General features: G+C 41.7%; 1 protein-coding gene across 1 annotated transcript; it reads left to right on the top strand.

Annotated features, from left to right (window-relative positions):
* The first annotated feature begins 640 nt into the window (after positions 1 to 640).
* On the top strand, positions 641 to 23,630 carry RRN3 (RRN3 homolog, RNA polymerase I transcription factor). The gene is made up of 18 exons (XM_072120670.1): positions 641 to 781; positions 3,932 to 4,054; positions 4,529 to 4,585; positions 4,684 to 4,773; positions 5,510 to 5,639; positions 7,171 to 7,230; positions 7,414 to 7,477; positions 9,216 to 9,285; positions 10,082 to 10,180; positions 11,567 to 11,659; positions 12,902 to 13,034; positions 14,535 to 14,665; positions 14,839 to 14,969; positions 15,473 to 15,657; positions 16,981 to 17,089; positions 17,801 to 17,953; positions 18,912 to 18,993; positions 22,218 to 23,630. Exons 2-18 carry the CDS (start codon positions 3,959 to 3,961, stop codon positions 22,377 to 22,379), a joined length of 1,845 nt encoding a protein of 614 aa, XP_071976771.1. The 5' UTR covers positions 641 to 781; positions 3,932 to 3,958; the 3' UTR covers positions 22,380 to 23,630.
* Positions 23,631 to 24,098: the final 468 nt, after the last annotated feature.

Here is a 24,098-nt window from a genome sequence, read left to right as displayed (position 1 = left end):
ACCACGGCTTTTTTCCAGACAAACCATTAAACTGTCCAAAAATATGGCGCTCTTTATTTTTAAGTGGAAATCACACCAGAATTCTGACAGGGACAGGACTGCAGCAAGGACATTCCTCCTGCTCTATAACATGCTGTCTGCAGATAGGACTCTATATACAATCAGATCAGCACCTCCTGCTCTATAACATGCTGCCTGCAGATAGGACTCCATATACAATCAAATCAGCACCTCCTGCTCTATAACATGCTGCCTGCAGATAGGACTCCATATACAATCAAATCAGCACTTCCTGCTCTATAACATGCTGCCTACAGATAGGACTCCATATACAATCAGATCAGCACCTCCTGCTCTATAACATGCTGCCTGCAGATAGGACACTATAGTATATACAATCAGATCAGCTCCTCCTGCTCTATAACATGCTGCCTGCAGATAGGACAGTATCTAAAAGCGACTTTCCAAATGAAATGATCCCTTAGGTTAGGTGACGGTCATAACAATGTATTGGAGCAGCTACACAAGCCAAAGCGTCTACATTAATATATAACGACTGTATCATATCGGCCAGGAACTTTCTTTCGGTAAAACAAGCTTCCCCTATGTGACTTCTCTCACACGAGGAGTTAGAGCTGTACTCTCAATATGGCCGCCTCCCCCGCTATCCGCGGCGCCCCACTTCCTGTTCGGGATGACGTACTTCCTGTCTGGCTTTTCCTCCTGCGTGTGGCAAGTGAAGCACGTTGTCCCGGCTCTGGGCTACCTCCGGCTGCTTCAGGTAGGTTCGCGGCCACCCCTCTACATCACTACTTCCGAACGGGACTGTCACGTGCCTCTCTGATTATTGTCCGGCTCAGCGCAGCCAGGAAGGGGTTAATTAGCGCCAGGTTATAGTGTTAAAGGCGAAGTATAATACGCAGTTAAAGGGGTTTTCTCTCCCTCCTAGACAGTGGTGACTGTTCATAGGGAATTCCATAAATGGTTATTCCTGGGACCTCCCACCCATAATTCCGAAATATGGGGGTCTGTCCTCAGTTTCTGGAATCATTTGGTGTCACCTTACACTGGTGTCCAATAAATATAGGAGCGGCTGAGGAATCATGCCCCCACCGATTACCGCACATATATCACCCTGCAACTATACACTCTATAGGGTGGACTGTTTTTTTAGGAGCTGCCAACATTTACGTTTTGGATCATAGACGAATTTGGATCACAACAGATGGCTCTTCTTTTTAACCCCTTTATGACCACTCGATCAGGTTTTTATGTACTTCTTCTAATTGTCCACCTCTCTACAGAAGAAGATTATTTCAGGACATGTCATTTGCTGCGGATCGAGGAGGCGTTGCCACAATGCGTATATGTAAATCCTACGCGTTACACTGCTACTGTATTCCTCTGCTGATTTACCACTTGACATAACCGTGTGTAATAAGTTGTCTGCAGGTGCTCAGCTGTCTTATCATTGTTCAGCACCCACAATAACAACCTGGATCGGAAAAGCTCCCATCCTAGATGTTAAACCCATTGTACACAATGGTCAAACATGGACTGAGGTGTGCACAGAAAGGGGGTTCCCTGTGTCACCCATTTACACCCCAAAGCAGTGATCACACTTCCTAAACCAACTTTCTGTTATGCTATGACAGTCTAGACCTAATAAAGTATTTGATAGAATAATACAAAGCACAAAGAGAATTCCCTGTGTGTAATAACTGCAGGTTGTGCTCCCATTGAAGCGATTGGCTGCTGCGTCTGCAGTTGCGGATCTTTAACATCTGTCCCCTACACTAGACTTGTCTGGTGAAGAGAACTAGTATTCTCTAAAGCTCACTATCAAAAAGGTATTGCCTGATTTGTTCACTCTTTTGCTTTCTATGGCTAATACAGTACACTAATCCCCTACACTAAACATGGACACAACTTATTTCTGCATGGACGAGCCAATTGTGGGTATTATTGACACGCCAAAAAGTTTCCAGCAGCATATAACAGCTGGAGGTGAGTGGTCACCTCGATCTTGCTGTGATCGTCACTACCCGTGACGTAATTGGAGAGCGAGGACCTTTTGCCATGACAGCCATGGCTCTTTATAACACCCCAAGATTTGTAATTTTGTGCAAAAACGCCCCAAACTGATATACTGGTGCCAGAGGTGGCACTCAGAGCCCTTTCTGTGGGCACTCAGGCCATCACCAGAGATGACTCCAGGTATCTTCCTGCAGTCCCAGACAGCCCAGGACTTGCTGTGCACAGAGCTATTTTAAAGTGACAGCTGTACCTGGGACTATTTTCTGCTTTATTGGTGTCCTCAGTGCTGGTATCAATGAAAACTGTGACAGAGAAGGGAGTATAAATCACAAATTAAACTTCTATGTTGGCACTTTGCGATAAATACGCGGGTCTTTGTTGTAGTTTGGGCACTCGGTCTCTAAAAGGTTTGCCATTACTGCCCTAGAGGGTTGAATAAATAGTAAGTAAATTACAGGCAGTCCCCGGGTTACATACAAGATAGGATCTGTAGGTTTGTTCTTAAGTTGAGTTTGTATGTAAGTCGGAACTGTATATTTTATCATTGTAATCCCAGACAGAACTTTTTTGGTCTCTGTGACAACTGGATTTTAAAAATTTTGGGTTGTCATAAGAATCAATATTAAGACTAAAGCTTCATTACAGACACCAGTGATAACTGTTACAGCTGATCATTGTAGCCTAGGACTAAAGTACAATAAATTACCAATATCCAGAGGTCCGTCTGTAACTAGGGGTCGTATGTAAGTCGAGTGTTCTTAAGTAGGGGACCGCCTGTAACAATAAAAATCATAAACTTGTGAGGTATCGCCACCATCTATAGTTATATAAAAAAAGGTTATTCCCAATGGTGAACCTGTAAAGGAAAATAGCACCTGTATGTCCCGAGACACCACTTTTTGGTCATTTTGCAACTTAAAAATGTAAATCAAAAGATCATACAGTCCCAGAAATGGTATCACGGTAAACGTCATCACGTCCTGCAAAAAATGACACCTTAAAAAGTGGCATACACCAAAGTTTTATGGAGTTATCCACGACAGAATATGGCAAAATGAAGAATTTTTATTTCTTAAAAGTTTTTAATTTTTTTAAAACGTACATAAATTTTGTATCCCCGTAATGGCATCAACCCAAAAAAAGGGGGGGTGTCATTTGGAGCCCACAGTGAAACTGTAAAAATACGGTCCACAAGAAAACGGCGCAAAAGTATTTTTTTGTCACGCTCACTCCAAATGGATTTTTTTTTCCAGCTTCTCCGTACAAGGCATGGAAAATTAATTTCTGCCGATAGGAAGTACAATTTATTACACAGAAAACAAATCCTTATAAAGCTCCGTACACCGAAAAATAAAAAAGTTATGGATTTTTCAAGAAAGGGAGGAAAAAATGGAAATGAAAAAGGGTATAGGCTGGAAAGGGTAAAATCATAAATCCACAGCAAAAAGCCATTTACACTGCAGATTTTTTTAGCACAAAGTTTGAGATTTTGATAAATTCCATACTGTACAGTCACTGTATTATGTTGAACATTTTCTGCACATAATATGCTATACGTCCAACCGGCCTCTGGCTATGTGCATACAGAATGCTGCAGATTTTTTTGTAGTGCATCTGTTGGAAGACCACAGAAAAAAAATAAAGCACCAGATGCAATGTATTTCATGTGATGACGTCCAAGGTGAATATCTGTAGATCATAGTGGATATGAAGTGGATTTCTGCATCAACTCTATTTTGGTAATTCTTGTCATTGTGGGGCAATCATGTTATATAGGGACATAGATGGGGACGGCTTCCTTGCAGGCGGATGCAAAAATGACATTGTAGAGGCTTGTCAGTAGCGTTTAATACAATGAAAATAACATTACTAAATGTACCTTCATCCTCTGCAGGTTCTATAAATCTTACAAAGAGACACCATGATGGCTGAAAGCAGCGATTTTCTGAACTCTCCACCAAAGAAAACTGTTCGATTTGGTGGAACAGTGACTGAAGTTCTGTCAAAGTACTCCCAGGTGCGTAGAATGTGTCATTACCAATGTCTAGCGTTAGTAGCCATTGCCAGCCCTTCGTGTTAAGAGACCTGGGGGGTTCTGGCTAGTTATAACAAATAGGCCATCAGCCGTGAATCACAGTACAGGGGGCAGGACTGGAGCATCTTGTTGAAAGTAGAGATGCATGGAGTCCCTGCTTTTCATCTGAATCCAGATGGCGCAGCCTCAGGGAAGCAGGAATCCATGCATCACATATCATTATGATTCATGGAGTCCCTTTTTCTGCACTGTGCTCAGTCCAGACAGGGCACAGTCCATAGTTATGTGCCACTGGCCATGGTTGACTGGAAGCGATGCGTCATCCCAGAAGCACCTATTTATCGGATCGGTCCTGTTTATGTGGATCATTTGATCACTACCATGGCCATATTTACGATGAATGTTTCAATGATTTATGAGCTTTACTACTAAGTTGTGCACTCTTATCCGTGTTAGGGTAACAAAGAAGACTTAGAACTTTTGAAGCATCAGTTGACGGATCCAGAGATAAAGGTAACGTCTACTATAGTTGTTGTATCACATTTTGGATGTTCATAAATGTGACATTAGTTTTCTGACGTTTATTTCCTTTTGTCTTTGGTCATCCACAGGATGGACAGATTATAAACTGGCTGCGTGAATTAAGGATTTCAGTTACTTACCTGACAATTGATTATGAACAGCTAGTGAACATTGTGCTGGTAAGTTGGTGATGTGGTAGGTTTGGTCTTATGGGTGTGTAACTGTGCTGAGATTTTATGTGAAAAATAAGTCACCCGGCAATAAACAATATACCATATATACTCAAGTATAAGCCAACTCGATTATAAACCAATATATTTTACCACTAAAAACTTGGGAAATCTAATAACTCTAGTGTAAGCCTAGGGTGGGAAATGCATAGGTGCCAGCATACAGCCGACCAGCCCAAGTCCCTTAGTATACAACCAGCCGGCCCATGCCACCTAGTATATGGCCAGGCCATTCCCTCAAGCAACAATCTCCTAGTATATAGCCGACCAGCCCCACCCCCCCAGTAAATAGCCAGCTAGCACCCAGTATATAGCCAGCACCTGCCGCCATACATAGCCAGCTCATGTGCCGTATATAGCTTTCCTCCTGCTCCTGTATATAGCTAGCCCTTAAAGTCAAAACTCGCCTTTCCAGCGCCTCCCACAGGTCTTCTCTTATTCTGACAGCAGCAGCAGGTCCGTGCGTGCACGGCTGGCGTGCACGGACCTGCCGCTTCTGACGGAAGAAAAGCAGACCACTAGGGAGCACGGCAGAGAGGTGAGTTTTAACTTCATTCTTTTTCTTGACTCGAGTTTAAGCCTGGGTTTGAGTTTTTCAGCAAATTTTTTGGTACATGTAAACTGCAAGGAACCTGAATGTTTAGACGTGCTAGAAATTATTCTACTCCTTATTCATTTTCTTTAGAAACTACCCTGGCTGAGCAGAAGCAGAGAAGTTGTGGAAGAATATTTGGCATTTTTGGGTAACCTCATGTCAGCCCAGACTGTCTACTTGCGACCTTGTTTGAACATGATTGTCTCCCACTTTGTACCAGGTAAAAAAAATGTGTTGTGTTGAAGGACCTCTTTATAAATCGAAGCTCCTACCTGCTGGCTGTGAACATATGGGAATAAGTGTATTGATAGTTGGTCAACACACAGTGGTTTTCCCTAGACTAGTGATGGTGAAACTTTTAGTGGTCGAGTGCCCAAACTACAGCCTTCTTTTTAGATAATCACCAACACAGCAATTTAAAGAAAACCTACCACCACGGATCTACCTATTAAGGTAGATCCGGTGGCAGGTTCCTCTAATGTACAGTTGTATAGCCCTTTTTAGAGCTAATTTATTGGTAGCCCATAACTTTTGTAAATTTTAATTTGCACAATATTCAAATTTTCGAAAGAGGCTACTGGGGCGTGGAGTAGCCAGAGCGGAGTCTACTGGGGTGTGGCAACTCCACGCCCCAGTAGCCTCATATATTCCGCCTACCCTGATATCTTCACTCGGCTGAGAAGCTGGTTTCTGCACGGTCTCTGCTCTGGAGCCGGAACTTCTGCGCATGCACAGAACCTAGCTTCTCAGATGAGTGTGTGCAGCTACCAGGAGCTGCGCGCTGAAGATGTCAAGATAGGCAGAGCAAAAGAGGCTACTGGGGCGTGGAGTAGACGCGTCGTGAAGCCTCAGCTCCAGCTACTTCACGCCCCAGTAGCCTCTTTAGAAAATTTGAATATCGTACAAATTAAAATTTACATTAGAGGAACCTGCCACCGGATCTACCTTAATAGGTAGATTGGTGGTAGGTTTCCTTTAAACGGGGACCTATTGACACCTGCTCTGCCACAGCTTCCAATCATATTGGTGTCTCAACGACACTAAGGGAGAATTCACAGTAACATATGCCCCTCTGGGTACGTCCAGCACACTGGAGAGGAGGAGGGGTAAACGCTCCTCTCTCCATAGAGATGCATGGCGTACGGCCGTGCACACGGGGAAACATAGAACATGTTCTATCTTTTCCCCATGTACGGACTGGTACGGTGCCACACGTATGCAGCACCATATCAGTCTGTACGCATACTGCTGTCTTTGGGGGACGTATGTACAGCTGCAAGCTTGTGGCCATATATATGTCCCCCATACTTTTGTGTGAATTCAGCCCAATACTGTTGAATTTCTGATTTTCATTGTACAAGAAGAATTGAGGGGCAGGCTCCAATGATAATCCAACCCTTTTCACACTTCCTTGCTCTTGGTGTCCCATGAAGTGTTCCTTTAAAAAAAATGCACATCCCTGGGCTACCCATGACTGCAGGAGGAGGTCTTCTGTGTCACTCAACCTGTCTGGCAAATACTGGAATGACTGCCTGTGTGCCTACAGTCAGGGCTCTGTCATCTGTGCCATTAGTCCGCCACCAGTACCCTAGACTTTCTCATTTTTTGGAAAATGGTCAATTCTTAGAGAACTTAGATCTTCTAGTTCTGGACAACCCAAACATTCTTGTTTTTTTTATCTGTGGTAGTAATATTGTCTGTCCATACGACTTGTAGCTGGGCCTTTTTTTAAATGACATTCTTTCTTTCAGCTCGTGTGGTTATAACTGAAGGTGATTTACAGATCTCAGACTCTGAAGATGAAGACGAGGGTGAGTGCCATTTTACTCCTTTTTATTAGGGCTGATTGTATTGGCCAGTAGGATGGGTTATTGGTAATGAGCGAGTGGTTTACTTTGTGGTTGATCGGTTGCAGCAAAGAATAGTCTTTTATAATCCATAGCATGGGTCATCTATGATGGCACACACTGAAAGATTTCTCTTTTCCTCCACAGATATTGTTCCGAGATTTAACACCTGCCACAGGGCACTGCAGTTGATAGCGCAATTTGTTCCTTCGTAAGTATTTTCTTTATTATAAGTTATCCTTCCTTGTTGTGTCACCTTTGTGTTTGAAATCTGTCTCACTGGTCTATGCCCCCCAACTATAATGTATGATATTTCTAGTCTTCTGGTATCTGGGAAAATGACTTATGGGCCCTCCAGGCCTCTTGGGCCTAGTTGCGACCACACTCTTTGCATCCTTTCAAATTACGCCCTTGGTAGGAGAGCTTCATCAAATTAGGTTTACAGTATTAATAATGTAATGAAAAGTTTTATAATTTTATTTCTACTATAAATTTAAAAGTATTCTTCACTTCACCCAGAGCAAAATGTGTCCTGCTGATGTGATAGACAAGTAGGTCTGCACCTTTTATGATATGTCTTGAGCAAGACAGGTTTCTATTCTTTGGAAGCAGAGCCTTTGAGTGACATCAAGCAGATATCGTGTATACAGTACAGACTGGTGCAGGCTGTACATGTGATGATACTTTCGTACGGCACTGCAATGTCCTCATGCTTTCTTGGAAGTCAGAGCTATACCAATGTCAGATGCCTCAACTGTATCTCATTACATAGCCTATATTGGTGGGAATCTGACCTGCGGACTGTGTACCAATCAGCTAATAGCTGCATCGTGTATAGAGCCAAAAGCAGACGGCTCTGCACATATTTTAGTGGCCATTTGTGGCATTGAGCTAAACTATCATTAAAGAAAATCTACCATTTGATTTGATGCATTATGAACCAAACATACCTTGAGAATGCTGTAGCTACACTGATGCAGGCACATATCTTGTTTAATCCCTGTGCTGAGTGGTTTTGCTGATAAAACAATTATACAATTATGATAATGAAGCTGTGTCGCTCCTTTGGCTGGGCTTGGCGCCAGGATTGTGTTTCTAAGTGAAAGGGGGCCAGAGATATCCTCTGTTAAATTTACAGGAAAAAAAATTGATTTTTAAATACAGATATCAATTCCGGACTGTGACATTAATAGTGGATATCTCTTGTTCTGTTTTCACCTAGAACACAATCCTGACATTTTATTAAATGGGTTGTCCGGGCTTTACGAAGCCTGTATAGCAGGCCTGGGCTGTAAAAACAAAAGTTGTATCCTTCCCTCCTTTGGCACATCAGATATCACGGAATAAACTATAAACAATAAGGGTTTATCCAATTCTATTTTAGGATACCTTTAATTGTTGTTTTTAGCAATAAAATTACCTTGATTCTATTTTAGCGTTGAAAAAGTTTTTCTGATTTAAATACTATCTTTATATAATCGCATTCAAAGTATCAGCTCCCCCATAGTTCCCTATATCCTTTATATTTTTCTTCCCGATCATCACCAACCCTCTTAGGGTGATGAACCGGTTTTTGGTCTGTTTTTAAGCAGTCCGTTAAAGAACCCATGCGTTTTTTGAAAAAGCATTCGTTTTTGACAAGTTTTAAATTAAGATGATTGGTAAAACTGTCAAAAACGGATGGGTTTTCCAAAAACACATGGGTTCTTTAATGCATGCGTTTTTTAACGGACTGCTTAAAAATGGACCAAAAACAGGTTCAAAACGCGATGTGGGGCATCACCCTTGGTTGGAATATGGGAATTTTAAGCCTTGGGAGCTGCTTTGTCTAGCTCAAGTTCTGGATCCTACCAAGAGCAGGAGATATTTGATGATTTCTTAAATATGCTTATAAATAGGCATAACCGTCTATAATCTGCATATGTATTTTTTTTTTATATTCCATACAGAACTCCACGTTTTCTTATGCCAATTCTTGTGGAAAGATTTCCCTATATCAAAAAATCATCAAGAGTCATGGTGAGATTTCCAAGCTAAACTCTTTTATTGGATGATATTTAACTTTCCATCCTTGGTAGATACAGGAGATAGGGTCAGGCAGGTATTTGGACTGAAACTCTTTTATAAAGGACACAATTCTTGCTTTCCATTGTTAGGTTTGGCTTCAATTGTATTTCAAAAACCTTAACATGTGTCCTAAGCCTTAATTTTACCATTATTGTGGTAAAAAATGTTTTGAGTGTAGCCAAGTTTTTAGACTCTTGTAATGGATCTGCTTACATTTTTAGGTAACACAATTTTCTGCTTTCATTCTGAAGCGTGTAATTCTATCCTGAGAGTCCAAGTGCCTCTTTATTAAACTTAAACATGTGCAGCCTGTGGAAACAGAGCCATATGTTGGTCTAATACTATAGGATACACACATCGTACAGAAATATGATGCATGGACTCCCGATCGACAGCATAGACAGTGTAAGAAATGTTACGGTATTGGTGCTGCAGTTTGGCTGGCAGATAGGAAGTCATTGTATCATATTTCTGTAGGATGCAAGGATTCCCAACCACTGCACAGTGTTCGGTCCATGGAACTGGAGCAGCATATGGTTTGAAATGTGTTTATTAGTTGGGCCATATAAAGCTTGTAGTCTTTCATAATTCAAATAGCAGAATGTATCCATTATATATCCGTTAATTTCCACCATTTATAGGCACACATTAGGGAGCTACTACTTGTCACCTATTGCGTAAAAGAGTGTTAAGCTCATCCAAATGTTGCGGATTTTATGTATTTAATTTTTTCCCCCCTCTTTTAAAGGAATGTTACATCCATAACATTTTACGGGTCACTGTGTACTTCCCAATGCTCAGACTGGAAGTCTTGGAACTCATAATCGAAAAGTTGCTTAAAGTTGATGTAAGTATTTAAATTTATTGATCTTGTAGTAATTATTCTTCACGACAACATGGGTTGTCATAAGAATCAGCATTAACACTAAAGCTTCATTACAGACACCTGTAATAACTGTTACATCTGATCATTGTAGCCTAGGACTAAAGTACAATAAATTACCAATATCCAGAGGTCCGTTTGTAACTATGGGTCGTATGTAAGTCGAGTGTTCTTAAGTAGGGGACCGCCTGTATATATATATTTATTTTCTAAAAACAAATCTTTTGGTTTCCCATTCTGTACTGTTCTGGTAATAAAAAAATCATGAATATGACTAATTTAGATTGACACATTTTTTTGTTCTTTTATCACGGATGCCTGTCCTTTTATATATCCATTAAGATTATTGTTTAGAACATCAGTCTTGGAATTCCCTCTGCTGACGTTCGTTAGCCCTTATATACTAAGAGGCTCTGGCCTCTTAGTGAATACGGTTGTGAACTGCGCCTATTCCATCCTTTAGACCCGATCAGACCTGGCAGGGTATTCTGCTATGGTCTCTGCTGGTTTTCCAGTGTAGACTATATTACATGTCACAGGCCGGGCGTTCACGGCCCGTCCAAACACACCCATTGTGGCGTGCGAGTCAGAGAATGGCAGGAACTGGCGGAGAAGCCTTTATGAATCTCCCCCATTTTGTATTGCCATAATTGTACGACCTGCAAAATGAAGTTCCAGTGATGTCCTTGGTCAGTGACACAATATTACAGCGCAAGGGACTTGGGAAATGTAATTTCCACAAAAAGTAATTTAATGTTAATCATTAAATTACATATAACCCACAATGGTGACCAAAAACATATCATCAACTCATACTAAAGAAACTAGAACTTAATTAGCAATGCTGATGGAAACATAAGAAAGCACAAAAATATTTATAAAAAGATAATTAAGGGGATTTGAGACACTATTACCACATTTCCATAGAGACCTGTTGTTGGTTTAGTGTCCCAAATTGCCCTCCCATATTCCTTTTAAGGGGGTTAAAGGAGCAAAGGGGGGTCGTCTGTGGGTACAAAATATATTAAGTGTCCTTACTGATGTCATACAGCACAGGAGCTCTACACTATGGCCCATCTTGATTAAAAGTTTTGTGAGTAAGCCTAGTTTGTTTACAATAGGAAGAGAGATTTAGTAAAAAAAAAATATTAACTTTGAAAATAATAACTGTGCACAAAATGATTGGTGTGTTTGCATTGCACAGAATAAATCTTGTGTTATTTGGTCTGTTACGTCCACAAATCCTGCTCCAACGGATGACTGTAGTAACGGGATGTTGTGTGAGGTCTGACCCCTCCTTATTTTATTATCATTTACAGTTTAGTGATTGTGTTTTCTTTCTTATTTCAGGTGAGTGCATCTCGCCATGACATAGAAGATGCAGAAGAAGCTGCGTGGACTGCCGATAAGGAGAATGCTGCAGAAGAAACTCTATTTAACATGGTAATAGACTCAAGATTCCTTTCACACCTTAAGCTTTCTATACACATAGATTCCTGCAGGAGATTGTGGCAGTTTTTACAGAATTTGCTAATAATCTAATCTTCTTGGCCACATACACATCTTCTCTGCAGAAGGTCAAAAGTCCAACAGGTTGTTCAGCTGTCATCCTACCTTATCATATGTCTACAACTGAGTTACATTACTGGCACGAACTAAGGTCAGGTGTGATGCATTTTACAGAAAAAAATAAGCTGCCATGTTTTTCAAATCTCAGACAACCGGTTTAATGCTTCGTCTCCGAGTAAGGGCGTGGTCACATCGTGCGTTTTGGTTGTGCTTTCATTGCATTTTGAAACGCATTACAACAGCTGAGGCGAGGTCATCTGCCTAATTACATAACTGTTAACATTTGTCCACCGATCCCTAGAAAAAATATATGCTCGCTGCTGGTCCCTGGGCAAAAAAGGTTGGGGACCATTGCCTTACAGGACTCAGCCTTTTTTCGTTTTCACATTTGTTTTTTACTCCCGTTATTCCAAAAGCGATAAATGGTTTATTCTTACATTTACATAGATGTGTTGGGGGTTGCGATCTGCAGGACAAATTGTACCAAATTGCACCATTTAATATTCCATTCCATGTACTGGAAAGCTGGAAAAAAATTTCCGAGTGCAGTGAAATTGATTAAAAAGAACACATTTGTGATGTTTTCTTGTGGGCTTGGTTTTTACAGCTTTCATTTTGTGTTCCAAATGACACTTCCTTTTTTATTTTTTGGGTTGATACAGTTACAGGGATTCCAAAATCATATAGGTTTCAATAGGTTTTTAGCAAAAATTAAAATCTTTTGTCCAAAAAATAAAAATTTGCCATTTTGCCTAACTCCTGAGGCCAATGACTTTTTCACACTTTGGTGTACGTACCTATGCAAGGAGTATTTTTTTTTGCGGTACATGCTGGCGTATTGATTTATACCCATTTGGGACCATTACATGTCCCTATTTTCACGTTGTTTGCAGAGGCCTAATTCAGCCTCTGTTTTAAAGTATATCACTAGCATCTGTTATTAGAGATCAGGCAGCAAGATAGCCCCCATAATCATGGGCAGGAGATGGAAGATCAAATCTGGAAAAAAAATTGGTTGGAATAGGAAAAAGTGATAGAATTTGTTATCCAGTTTTAACAACTCCTGATTATTCGACACATATCGACACATTCCCTATAAAGATGTTCATTTTGCAGGATGAAGATGAAGACCCTCCACAGGTTGTTCCAAATACTTTAAATGAAACAATGGCTCTCCCTGCTGCTGAACGCTTGGACTTGTGTATGTCTGTCATCTTCGCTTACTTCAAAGACATCTGCTTTAACAATGGTGCGTATTGGCAGAGTATAACTGATGAAGATGATGGTCCAAGATCATGTTACTTGTATAATCGCAGAAAATTAAAGTATTAAACAAAGTATGATTTACTTCTGTATGGCAGTGATGGTGATCCGACAGCCAAAACCGCAACCAAGATCCATATATATATTGCGAAAATTACAAGTAACTTATTGCTTCCTGCTCTGGCACAGTTTTTAACGCCTTCAGTGTTCTGAGGAGGAAGAAGCAAAAATTTAGCTTATTGTTGTAACTGCCTTATTGCGCCCCAGAACAGGAAGAATTGCAGGTTCTGTAGCAGGAGCTTTCATGATATTTCTACCATGTTCTCCTCCTTGTGTCCCACAATGTGTGGCTTTAAAATAGTGTGGCATGCAGCGTCTGCTCCAGGTTTCATAAGGCCCCTGGGCGACAGAGCCTCTTACAGTAAACTCACATGGCGGCATCAAAAATTCAGAAACTATAACAGTCTCCTGTTCCCTAAAATATTCCCTAATTTATCATCCCAAACAGCATCCTCATGGTAATTTTATATAAAGTCCGGCCTAACCCCTATGAATTCCTTATGTGGGCCCCTCCAGCAGATCCGGGCCCTGACACTTGCCCAGGTATGCCTAGTGCTTGCGCCGGTCCTTGTGGCATGTCTTGGGTTTCCTGGTAGTGCAGGAAACTGGGGATTTGCTGCTAAATTACTTTGAGACCACAAGATATCATGGGTTTTGTGGGCAAACTAATGCTTGAGGGCAGATACAGGTAGACAGGTGAGAGATTTTTGTCAGACACTTTCAGAACAGAAAATGCCATAACTTTGGAAATAAAAGGACAAGTAACACAATATGGGAATCATTTTGTTTGTTCTTAAAGGGGGAATCACAAATGAGAATTTGTCTTATAATAAGTCTTATCTGGTTAAACAATGTGCTGAGGAAACGGCCCACGTGCCCACAGAGAGGGCACTTGCACGTGTATCATAGTTTTGCCCCCACCACTGTATAGTATTAAGTAATGGCTATGAGGTTCTCTATGAGGCATTTATAAACTTTTCTGTAGAGGTCAGTGTGGCTTCTTCCATCTAACTTATAGGACTGTTTAGTAGAAATGCTGTTAAATTTACATGCTGCATAGTACCTCACAGCACAAACTGGTTAGGAGATGAAAAGTCTGTTCCAACCCATGTGCTGTCATACTTGAGACCTTTACCTAAATAGCTTTTAAGACTATTCAGGAAGACCGAAAAATCACAGCAGGTTCGTTGTTGTTGAGCGTGGTCCCATTTGTGTAAGGCTCAGTTCACACCTGTGTGGGGCTTTCTGTCATAACAGAAACTAAAAACAGAAGGTTTACCTTGTTCTTCATTGACGTCAATGTATCTTCCGTTATCAGGATCACTGCTGTTTCACAGCTAAGTTCTCTATTGTAAGAAAACTGATAATTATAGTATATTCTATAGTAATGAATAATTTATGTTGTAATCACATTTTTATCTTGCAGGGGGTTTTGACCTTAATAAAGCGAAGGATTTATACAAAGATCTTATAGTTGTATTTGACAAGCTGATTTTACCCACCCACGCTTGCTGTCATGTGCAGTTTACCATGTTTTACATCTGCAGCTTCAAACTGGTGCGTATCCTATCCTTCCTAATACACACTCAGCTGATATATACTTAAATAGATTTAGCATATGGCTTTGTGAGCCTAATAGTCTGTTCCAGGGGGCATACACAATATGGGAATCTTGTTGCAGGGATATCTAGTATGTATGCACTACTATTAATATATAATATTGAATGCAGGGACTTGCAGAAGCTTTCTTGGAACATCTATGGAAGAAATTGCAGAATCCCAACAACCCTCCAATTATCCGACAGACTGCAGCGAGTTACATTGGAAGCCTCCTTGCCCGAGCCAAGTTCATTCCTTTGGTGTAAGTATCTTATAATCCATTAGGAAGTAATAAACATATTTCAGGAAATTGTGTAGAATGGTCCATTTGTCATAAGTTTATTTCCTGGTTTACATAATGTAACGGTAAGGAACTTTAGTATTTGTATGGAAATCTATTTTGAGGCTTTTGATTTTGCCTCCAGAGAGGTGTGGCATGTCTTTGCTTACTAAACCCTTCCTGTATACACACACATCTCATGACTTGTAAGACTTGTGCCCAATATCCCATGGGTAGAGAATGTATCTTTGGCTGGACATGTATTCATAGGTAACAGCATGTCCTGGAGATTGCTCATTATTATCTTGAATGGAAAAATCCGATTAACCCTTTAACAGGGCCGTTAAGGATGTTTGAAGAGGGCTCACATGCATTTGTGTATTTTACTCTGTTCTTTGTAAAATACTATTTGAGCCTGGGTGAATCCTGATAGTGGAGACTACAACATCGGATCTATATTTACAATATGATTTTTTGTTTTACAGGACAGTGAAGGCTTGTCTTGATCTCCTTGTGAACTGGATCCATGGCTACATAGATAATCAGGATGCTGGGAGCCGGGCTTTCTGTGACTTGACCTTCCATGGACCTTTCTATGCTGCTTGCCAGGCTGTTTTCTATACCTTGATTTTCCGCCATAAGCAGCTCTTAGACGGCAGCATGCGCAAAGGTTTGTGTCTGGTTATTATAAATAATTTATGTAAAACCTGAAACTTTGTGAGGCGCTGTGTTTCAATAGACTGTGTAAAGGGCACTATTCACACATGCAGTTCAGATTGTCATTATCTGCATCTCTATCTAGTTGTTTAACTCGATCCCAATCGCCCACTGACTTTAGACGTCAGCGGGCACCGGTCTCGAGTCTACAGCGATACCTTTTGATGTTGCTGCAGTTTTCTCCTGTTCCTGCCTGGGAACAGGACCAGGACTTTGCAACAGCCGGAGACCCTAGGGTGCAGGGAGATTACCTCATCTTCCTTCTCTGATCCTCACAGCATCGCGCTGAAGTAGTGCGATGCATAAAGGAGGATGGTCTACAGATGGTCTGTAGGGGTTAATAAAAACTACTGGGTCTGATTAGACCCAGTCCAGCTGTGATCCAACATCTGCCTCACGGGGGGTAATTTCCCCCTATAACTGGGGAAATTTCCCCCAGGGGTTTTTTGGTGACCTCATGGGGGACATATAAAGTTAAAATACACACATTACATACTAATACATTACTTAAAAATACACATTAACATTCCCCAATAAAATAAAAAAACAGACCCCACTACACTGTAAAAAACATTGCCATAGACTCTCTGTTTGCCTCAGCCTATATATATTATACTGTATATCAAAATGACCATCACACACCAAGGAATTCATTTACAATGGTTGTTTTTAGTTATTTTAAAAACTGGAAAAAAATATACTGCACATTACAATGAAAACAAATTCTCTCTAGTTTTGGTATCTTTAAAACTAAAAATGGAAAAATGTCTCTTAAATCTTTTTTTAATTTTAACTATCCCTATGTGTCACCAAAAAATGCAACAAACTATTTAATGGTATTGCACAAAAAAAGAAAGTTAAGGCCCTTAAACCAGTTAAGAATGAAATTTGTTAAAAATGGTCCTGTCGTTAAAAACTTTTAAAGCCTGGTCACGAAGGGGTTAATTGAAATATTTGGAACCCCAAAAGCTTTCTCTTCAGACTGTGTAACACTGATCATTGAGCCAATGTCATCAATATCTGGTGGAAACGTCTCCATGGCTTTACAAACAGGCAAATGTCTAGGATTATAACCTTTGTTTCCATAATTAAAGGGCATCCAGGATGAAGGACTGTATGCAAATGAACCTGAGGGGCTTTAGGCTCCATAGGTGTTAATGGAGCCCCTTAGGCTGATTTGCATACAGTCTTTCATCCTGGTGGTAGATGTGCCCTTTAAATCAATTAGTAATCTACATGTTCAATACAGTGTTGTTTTTTTTTTCTATTTTTTTAGGTCTGGCCTACTTGCAGGGTCTGAATTTTGAAAGAATTGTAATGTGTCAACTTAATCCTTTGAAGCTTTGTCTTCCATCAGTAGTTAACTTCTTTGCTGCAATCACCCGGTAAGTGTAAACTTCTTAGTTTATTATAGAAATATACTAGCTACTATGTAGGGCTTGGGTAGTCGATAGCCAAGTGCTTTGCTCAGCAATTTGTGTATCTCCAGCACTCACATAGGCAGTGAATAGCAGAGCTGGAGATATCAGAGCGCTGTGCACTGAAATTTCCACCAGTCCCATAGTATTAATCCAGATTGCTGGGGGTCCTGTTCTCAGCTCAGCATTCGGCTCCTCACCCATCTACTTGTTATTCTCTATAGTGTGAATAACTTGCTAACTTGGTACAATCCCTTTAAGTCATAGTTGAGAATCGAGCAAATACTGAGCATGCTCCGCACATGTCATGCATTACATGTGTCATACGTCTAAGAGTCATAGGACGGATCATTTGTCTTGGCCAACCAGGGCCTACTATAAGGGCTCCTTAGTAGTTCTGTTGGTGTGAGCGATCTCACCTCATAACTAGTACATTGTCTTCACTAGTGGAAATAGGAGGCTATCATAGTGTAACCCTGATTTATTGAATAGCTATAACCAGCCCACATTGACCAGGGGCCGGTCTGTAATACTGTGTTGAAGCAGAATCTGCTCTGCGAGTTCTATAGAATAATAAATATTGGACTCATTGATGTATTGTAAACCTATTTGTTTATTAATTGGAGTTTTACTTTAACTCTGTGACATCTGACCACATGAAATGTCTGTGTTTCTTAGGAAATATCAGTTGGTGTTTTGTTACACCATCATTGAACGCAATAATCGGCAGATGATCCCCGTTGTCAGAAGCAGCACTGGCGGAGAAGCTCCTCAAACATTCACTAACCCTCTGGACAGCTTCTTTCCTTTTGATCCTTGCCTTTTGAAAAGGTTGGTATTATATGCTTTGGTTTTGAGGCCTTCATGTTAAGACATCATAGAGAAGTTATATTTTGTATTACTATATACTTAGAGGTTTTCAGGATGAGTGATAATAATCTATCCCTAGGACAGGTCATGCATATTAGATTGGGGCAGCCCTACTTATCTGATATTGATGACCTATCCTAATGATAGGTTTTCAACATTAGCGACATTGGTGACCTATTTGGAGAGGTTATCCAGCTCCTTAAAGGGCATCTTCCACAAGGATGAAGGACTGTATGCAAATGAGCCTAAGGGGCTCCAGGCTCCATAAGTGTTAATGGAGTATGGAGCCCCTCAAGCTCATTTGCATACAGTCCTTCATCCTGGTGGTAGATGTCTTTTAATACTTACAACAAACTCTCCTTGATCCCTTGACCCTCTTGAACTGTTGCTTCCAAGGCTTCCTGCCAGAGCTGTCCATCTCTTGCTCTGTTTTTTAATTTAGCAGTGTGGCACCACAGCCAGACACACAATGAGCGCACCAGCTATATGGCGTGCCCAGAATACCACTTTATAAATGCAGCCATACAGCATATGAGGCCTCCAGGACCACTGTAAATAAATCAGGGCATATGGTCATTTAATTTTGTTTTTCTTGGCTGTTCTTTTCTGGGCCCCAATTTGAACCCAAGTTTTCTGGTGATGTTTCCCATTGGTGCATTGTCAGTGGGGGGGAATGTGTTAAGGCTCTTGCATTAAGCGCCAATCTTAATATTCCCTCGTTCAGCTCCCAATGTGACGGATATACTAATGAATTCTATGTCTGCACTGCATGGAGGTGGCAAAGGGGGAAAATGTTAACAGAAAACTAGTGCACAGGGCATGTTAAATCCCCCCTCCCTCTCACCAACTTTATAAAAATGCTTCTGTACTTGCCTTGCTTTTTTTCTAGCATTTTCAACTTACTTTTTTTCTATTACAGATGTAAGATTCTTATAGACCCTTTATATCAGCAGTGGGAAGAGTCTAATGCTGAGGAAATGAAACCGCAAAAGCCAATCAAGGTATATGGTTTGCCTGTAATTACTCAGGAAAATTAACTGAATGAACAGTTTTGTTGTGGGAATGTGGGAGGTGGCGGGGGGCAAAGAGATTAGCAGTTGTTTACTAGTCACATAAGTGCGGTAGCTTTTATAGAATAGGCCTTGTATATATAAGGACTTCTACCACCAGGATGAAGGGTTGTAAACCAAGCACACGGACATATGACATGTGCCCCCTCTGGCAGGATCCACTCTTCGTTTAGCTTCTTATGCCCTAGTTTAAAAAAAAAAAAAACAGATGAACTTCATTTCCATAATCCATAAAGCCTTTTTTTCTTAAAAACAAGGGCATCGGAAGCTTAGTGGATCCAGCAAGAGGGGGCATACATCAGCATGTTAGTGTGTTTACAATCCTTGATGCTGTTGATAGATGTGCCGGGGAGGGGAGGGGGGTTGTATGGAGGGAGATCATGGGCCGAGCTCTCTCAATACACAGCAGGTGTCAGCTGTATAATACAACTGACACCCACCTGTTACCACCTGTGCTGGCACCGATCGTGGCAGTTAACCTGTAAAGTAACATAGCTCCTTGTGGGTGCTGCCATCTTGGATGGCCGATCGCCAATACAGTAGTATTGCAGTATATAGTATGAGCGACCAAAAAAAAAAATGAATGGAAAAAGAATGCAAAAATTATATACCCCCACTGTAAAAAAATGTAGACATCATAAACATGTTTGGTATCGCCCCATCTGAAAATACTTGTGGTATCAAAATATAAGAAAGATCATTCCCGGCTGTGAGCATTGTAACGGAAAATGGCACCCAAATGTCCAAATTGCTATTTTTGGGTCCCAAATTGATAATCTGTATATACTCGTGTATAAGCCGAGTTTTTCAGCACAAAAAAAGTGCTGAAAAACGTCACCTCGGCTTATACACGAGTCTATTACCAAAAAAAAATTACCCACTTAAAAAAATAAACTTAAATACTCACCCTCCGATGTCAGCGCGGCTCCCCGATGTCGGCACGGCTTACCGATGTCAGCGCGTCCTGTCTTCTTTCTTCTCCGCGGCTCCTCTTCTCTCTTCTGTCATGGACGCGTCCATGTTTTCTTCGTGGCCGCGCATACTATGACGTCAGCAGCGGCCGCGTCATAGTATGCGCCTGCTAGAAGAAAACATGGCCGCGCCCATGCCGGAAGAGAGAAGAGGAGCCGCGGAGAAGAAAGAAGACGGGACGCGCTGACATCGGGGACATCGGTAAGTCGCACCGACATCGGGGAGCCGCGCTGACATCGGAGGGTGAGTATTTAAGTTTATTTTTTTAAGGGCCGTGGGGGCAGGCTGTATACTACTAGGGGCAGACTGTATAGTACTAGGGGCTTGCTGTATACTACTGGTGGCTGATGTATAGTACTAGGGGCTTGCTGTATAGTACTAGGGGCTTGCTGTATAGTACTAGGGGCAGGCTGTATAGTACTAGGGGCAGGCTGTATAGTACTAGGGGCAGGCTGTATAGTACTAGGGGCAGGCTGTATAGTACTAGGGGCAGGCTGTATAGTACTAGGGGCAGGCTGTATAGTACTAGGGGCAGGCTGTATAGTACTAGGGGCAGGCTGTATAGTACTAGGGGCAGGCTGTATAGTACTAGGGGCTTGCTGTATACTACTGGTGGCTGATGTATACTACTAGGGGCTTGCTGTATACTACTAGGGGCTTGCTGTATACTACTAGGGGCTGGCTGTATACTACTAGGGGCTGGCTGTATACTACTAGGGGCTGGCTGTATACTACTAGGGGCTGGCTGTATACTACTAGGGGCTGGCTGTATACTACTAGGGGCTGGCTGTATACTACTAGGGGCTGGCTGTATACTACTAGGGGCTGGCTGTATACTACTGGGGGCTGGCTGTATACTACTGGGGGCTGGCTGTATACTACTGGGGGCTGGCTGTATACTACTGGGGGCTGGCTGTATACTACTGGGGGCTGGCTGTATACTACTAGGGGCTGGCTGTATACTACTAGGGGCTGGCTGTATACTACTAGGGGCTGGCTGTATACTACTAGGGGCTGGCTGTATACTACTAGGGGCTGGCTGTATACTACTAGGGGCTGGCTGTATACTACTGGGGGCTGGCTGTATACTACTGGGGGCTGGCTGTATACTACTGGGGGCTGGCTGTATACTACTGGGGGCTGGCTGTATACTACTGGGGGCTGGCTGTATACTACTGGGGGCTGGCTGTATACTACTGGGGGCTGGCTGTATACTACTAGGGGCTGGCTGTATACTACTAGGGGCTGGCTGTATACTACTAGGGGCTGGCTGTATACTACTAGGGGCTGGCTGTATACTACTAGGGGCTGGCTGTATACTACTGGGGGCTGGCTGTATACTACTGGGGGCTGGCTGTATACTACTGGGGGCTGGCTGTATACTACTGGGGGCTGGCTGTATACTACTGGGGGCTGGCTGTATACTACTGGGGGCTGGCTGTATACTACTGGGGGCTGTGCTGTATACTACTGGGGGCTTGCTGTATACTACTAGGGGCTTGCTGTATACTACTAGGGGCTTGCTGTATACTACTAGGGGCTACTGTATTCTTCTGGGGGCTGGCAGGCTGTATACTACTGGGGGCTGGCAGGCTGTATACTACTGGGGGGGTTTGACCAATGCATTTCCCACCCTCGGCTTATACTCGAGTCAGTAGTTTTTCCCAGTTTTTGGTGGTAAAATTAGGGGTCTCGGCTTACATAGGTTCATACACCAAAGTATGAAAAAGTTATTTGAAAAAATATTTACAAAAAAAAATTGTACAAAAGATTACATTTTTTTTAAATCTACTGAAACAAATAAAACCTATATCACAGGGATTTGGTATCCCTGTGATCGTATTGACCCAAAGAAAAAATAGGAAGTGTCATTTGGAGCACAGAATAAAACCTGTAAAAACAAAGCCCACGAGAAAGCTCTGCAAATGTAAGGGTTTTTTGTCAATTTCACTGCACTTGGAATTTTTTCCCAGCTTTCCAGTATATTGCATGGAATATTGAATAGCGCCACTAAATAGTACAATTTGTCCCGCAGATAACAAGCCTTGTTAGGGTTAATATTAAAAGAAAAAAAAGTTCAAACGTTTAGTATTGAACTATGGACTATCCATTTGTGATGGCTGTGGTTATCATTGCATATATTGACATATAACATTATTATTTTTTTTTTTTTTTAATACAAGCCTGGTGCCACCCCAGATGATGAAGATGATTTCCTCAAAGGAGAAACCCCCCAGAATGGAGCCCTGATAGGAGTGACTCCAGGTTCCTATGAGTATTACCAGAAGAGCCCAGCAAGCAGTGTGGGGTCACCCCCATACAAGTTCCTCCAGCGGCCCTTCTGAACTCTTCAAGCACCTGCATCCAGAAGATTCCTCATCAGGCGCGTCACTACCGCGCTAGTGCCCGGAGGTGTCACGAGCTGTGCGTGGTAGCTGACAAAGCTGGCACGGGTTATTTGTGGGCAGCCGTAACTGGGAGATGGCTCTCAGTGCTGTTAATTGTGCCGTTGATTCCTCCGATGGGTTAACTGCAATGTGCATTAATGTTGGGTATGAATTTATCCGATTAGTTTCATATGTAACCCATGTGATACTTTCCAGTCTTCCAGAGACAACTAAGTTATGGTATTATGAAGATCATCTTCGTGATTCCTAAGATGCTAGAGTGTGTATGTTTATGTTCTTACACACAGTTCAACTCTGCAACGACACCCGTATAATAATGTCCTTGCTAATTGGTGGTCGTAGCCCCTTAGGCCCCTGCTTGATGATCAAAGCTGCACCTAGATTGTAGTGTACGTGATAGATTTCTTACACTACGACAATATAATGATAGTCACCTCTAGGTTATACTGTTCAATTCCTGCCTGGTATAACCATTACTAAGTTGGGTGATGGGTGGACACCCGATAATTTTACATCCATAGGATCTAGCTATAGTCACCACATGAAATATATATATATGTCGTCTTATAACTCCATGATGGGGCAGCGCTTGGGACGTCCACCACTCGTGAAAATGAATTCTTCAGCGCTGTTTATGCGATGTGTCCCTATGTTGAATGTATACAGTAGCACCATACCACCCAGGTTGTGTAAGGGGAATTGTAGCAGACTCCATTCACTGCAAGTCACAGAGCTGCAGCTGTGCAGGGGAGAGAAATCTGCTAGATCATCCCCGCTGCACTTTATTAGGATCATGGTGGTCCCAGAGGATCGTCTCCTGCCATCATGAGAGTTCCTAGGGTTATGCCATTTTTCATGGCTATGCACCCATTAGAGGATGAAATAAAAGAAGATAAAATGCTTTTTTTATAACATACCGGTAAGTTTTAATCATATGACTTTTGGTAATATGGGGCGTCTATCATGGTTCTTGAACCCCAGCCCAAGTGAGTGGAGCCGGGTGTAGAAGCTATGCTGTGCTGTGTTCTTTCTCGTTGTTTTTGTCTCTGGTTGTTTATCTATATGTCTGATTCCCTGCAGTTCAGTCACTGTCATGTTTTATACGTTTGAGATTTTGGTTAATTGTTTTACTGAAAGAACTGGGTGAGATGTAATTTGCACTAATTAAAAGTTTGTGATACACTTACAGTCACCTGTTGATGGGTCTTAGTACTAACATGTGCCACATTCTGCACTAAATTTTCTTCATGTGACCTGTTTTTTATCACTGGAAGCAAAAAATAAGGGTTGATACGGAATTCCAGCAAGCAGAGATCTAAAAAAGAACAGATAACGTTGAAAGAATACTGAAATATTGTGACACTAAGGCATTATGAACCTTGAAGAGTATGAGCTACAGCAGGACACTACACACTGTCATGTAACACATAGATACTAAGGATACAATGGGTGCAGGATCACGGAATGTTAATCCTGACAAATCTTGGGACCATTTGCTACAAACTCTGCTGCAACTTTGCAACATTCAGGCTTGTTCTTTTAATTGTGTCTCAATTTGTCTATATACACACACACACACGAATATACCCTAAAGGGGTTGTGTTGGTCATTTTGATAAATATCGCCAGGGGGAGGGGGGCTATATATTTTTTAAAT

Source organism: Engystomops pustulosus, chromosome 8, assembly GCF_040894005.1.
Source record: "Engystomops pustulosus chromosome 8, aEngPut4.maternal, whole genome shotgun sequence".
Taxonomy (NCBI): domain Eukaryota; kingdom Metazoa; phylum Chordata; class Amphibia; order Anura; family Leptodactylidae; genus Engystomops; species Engystomops pustulosus.
Note: the sequence above shows the minus strand (reverse complement) of the source record. Positions and strands in the feature narration are given on the sequence as shown.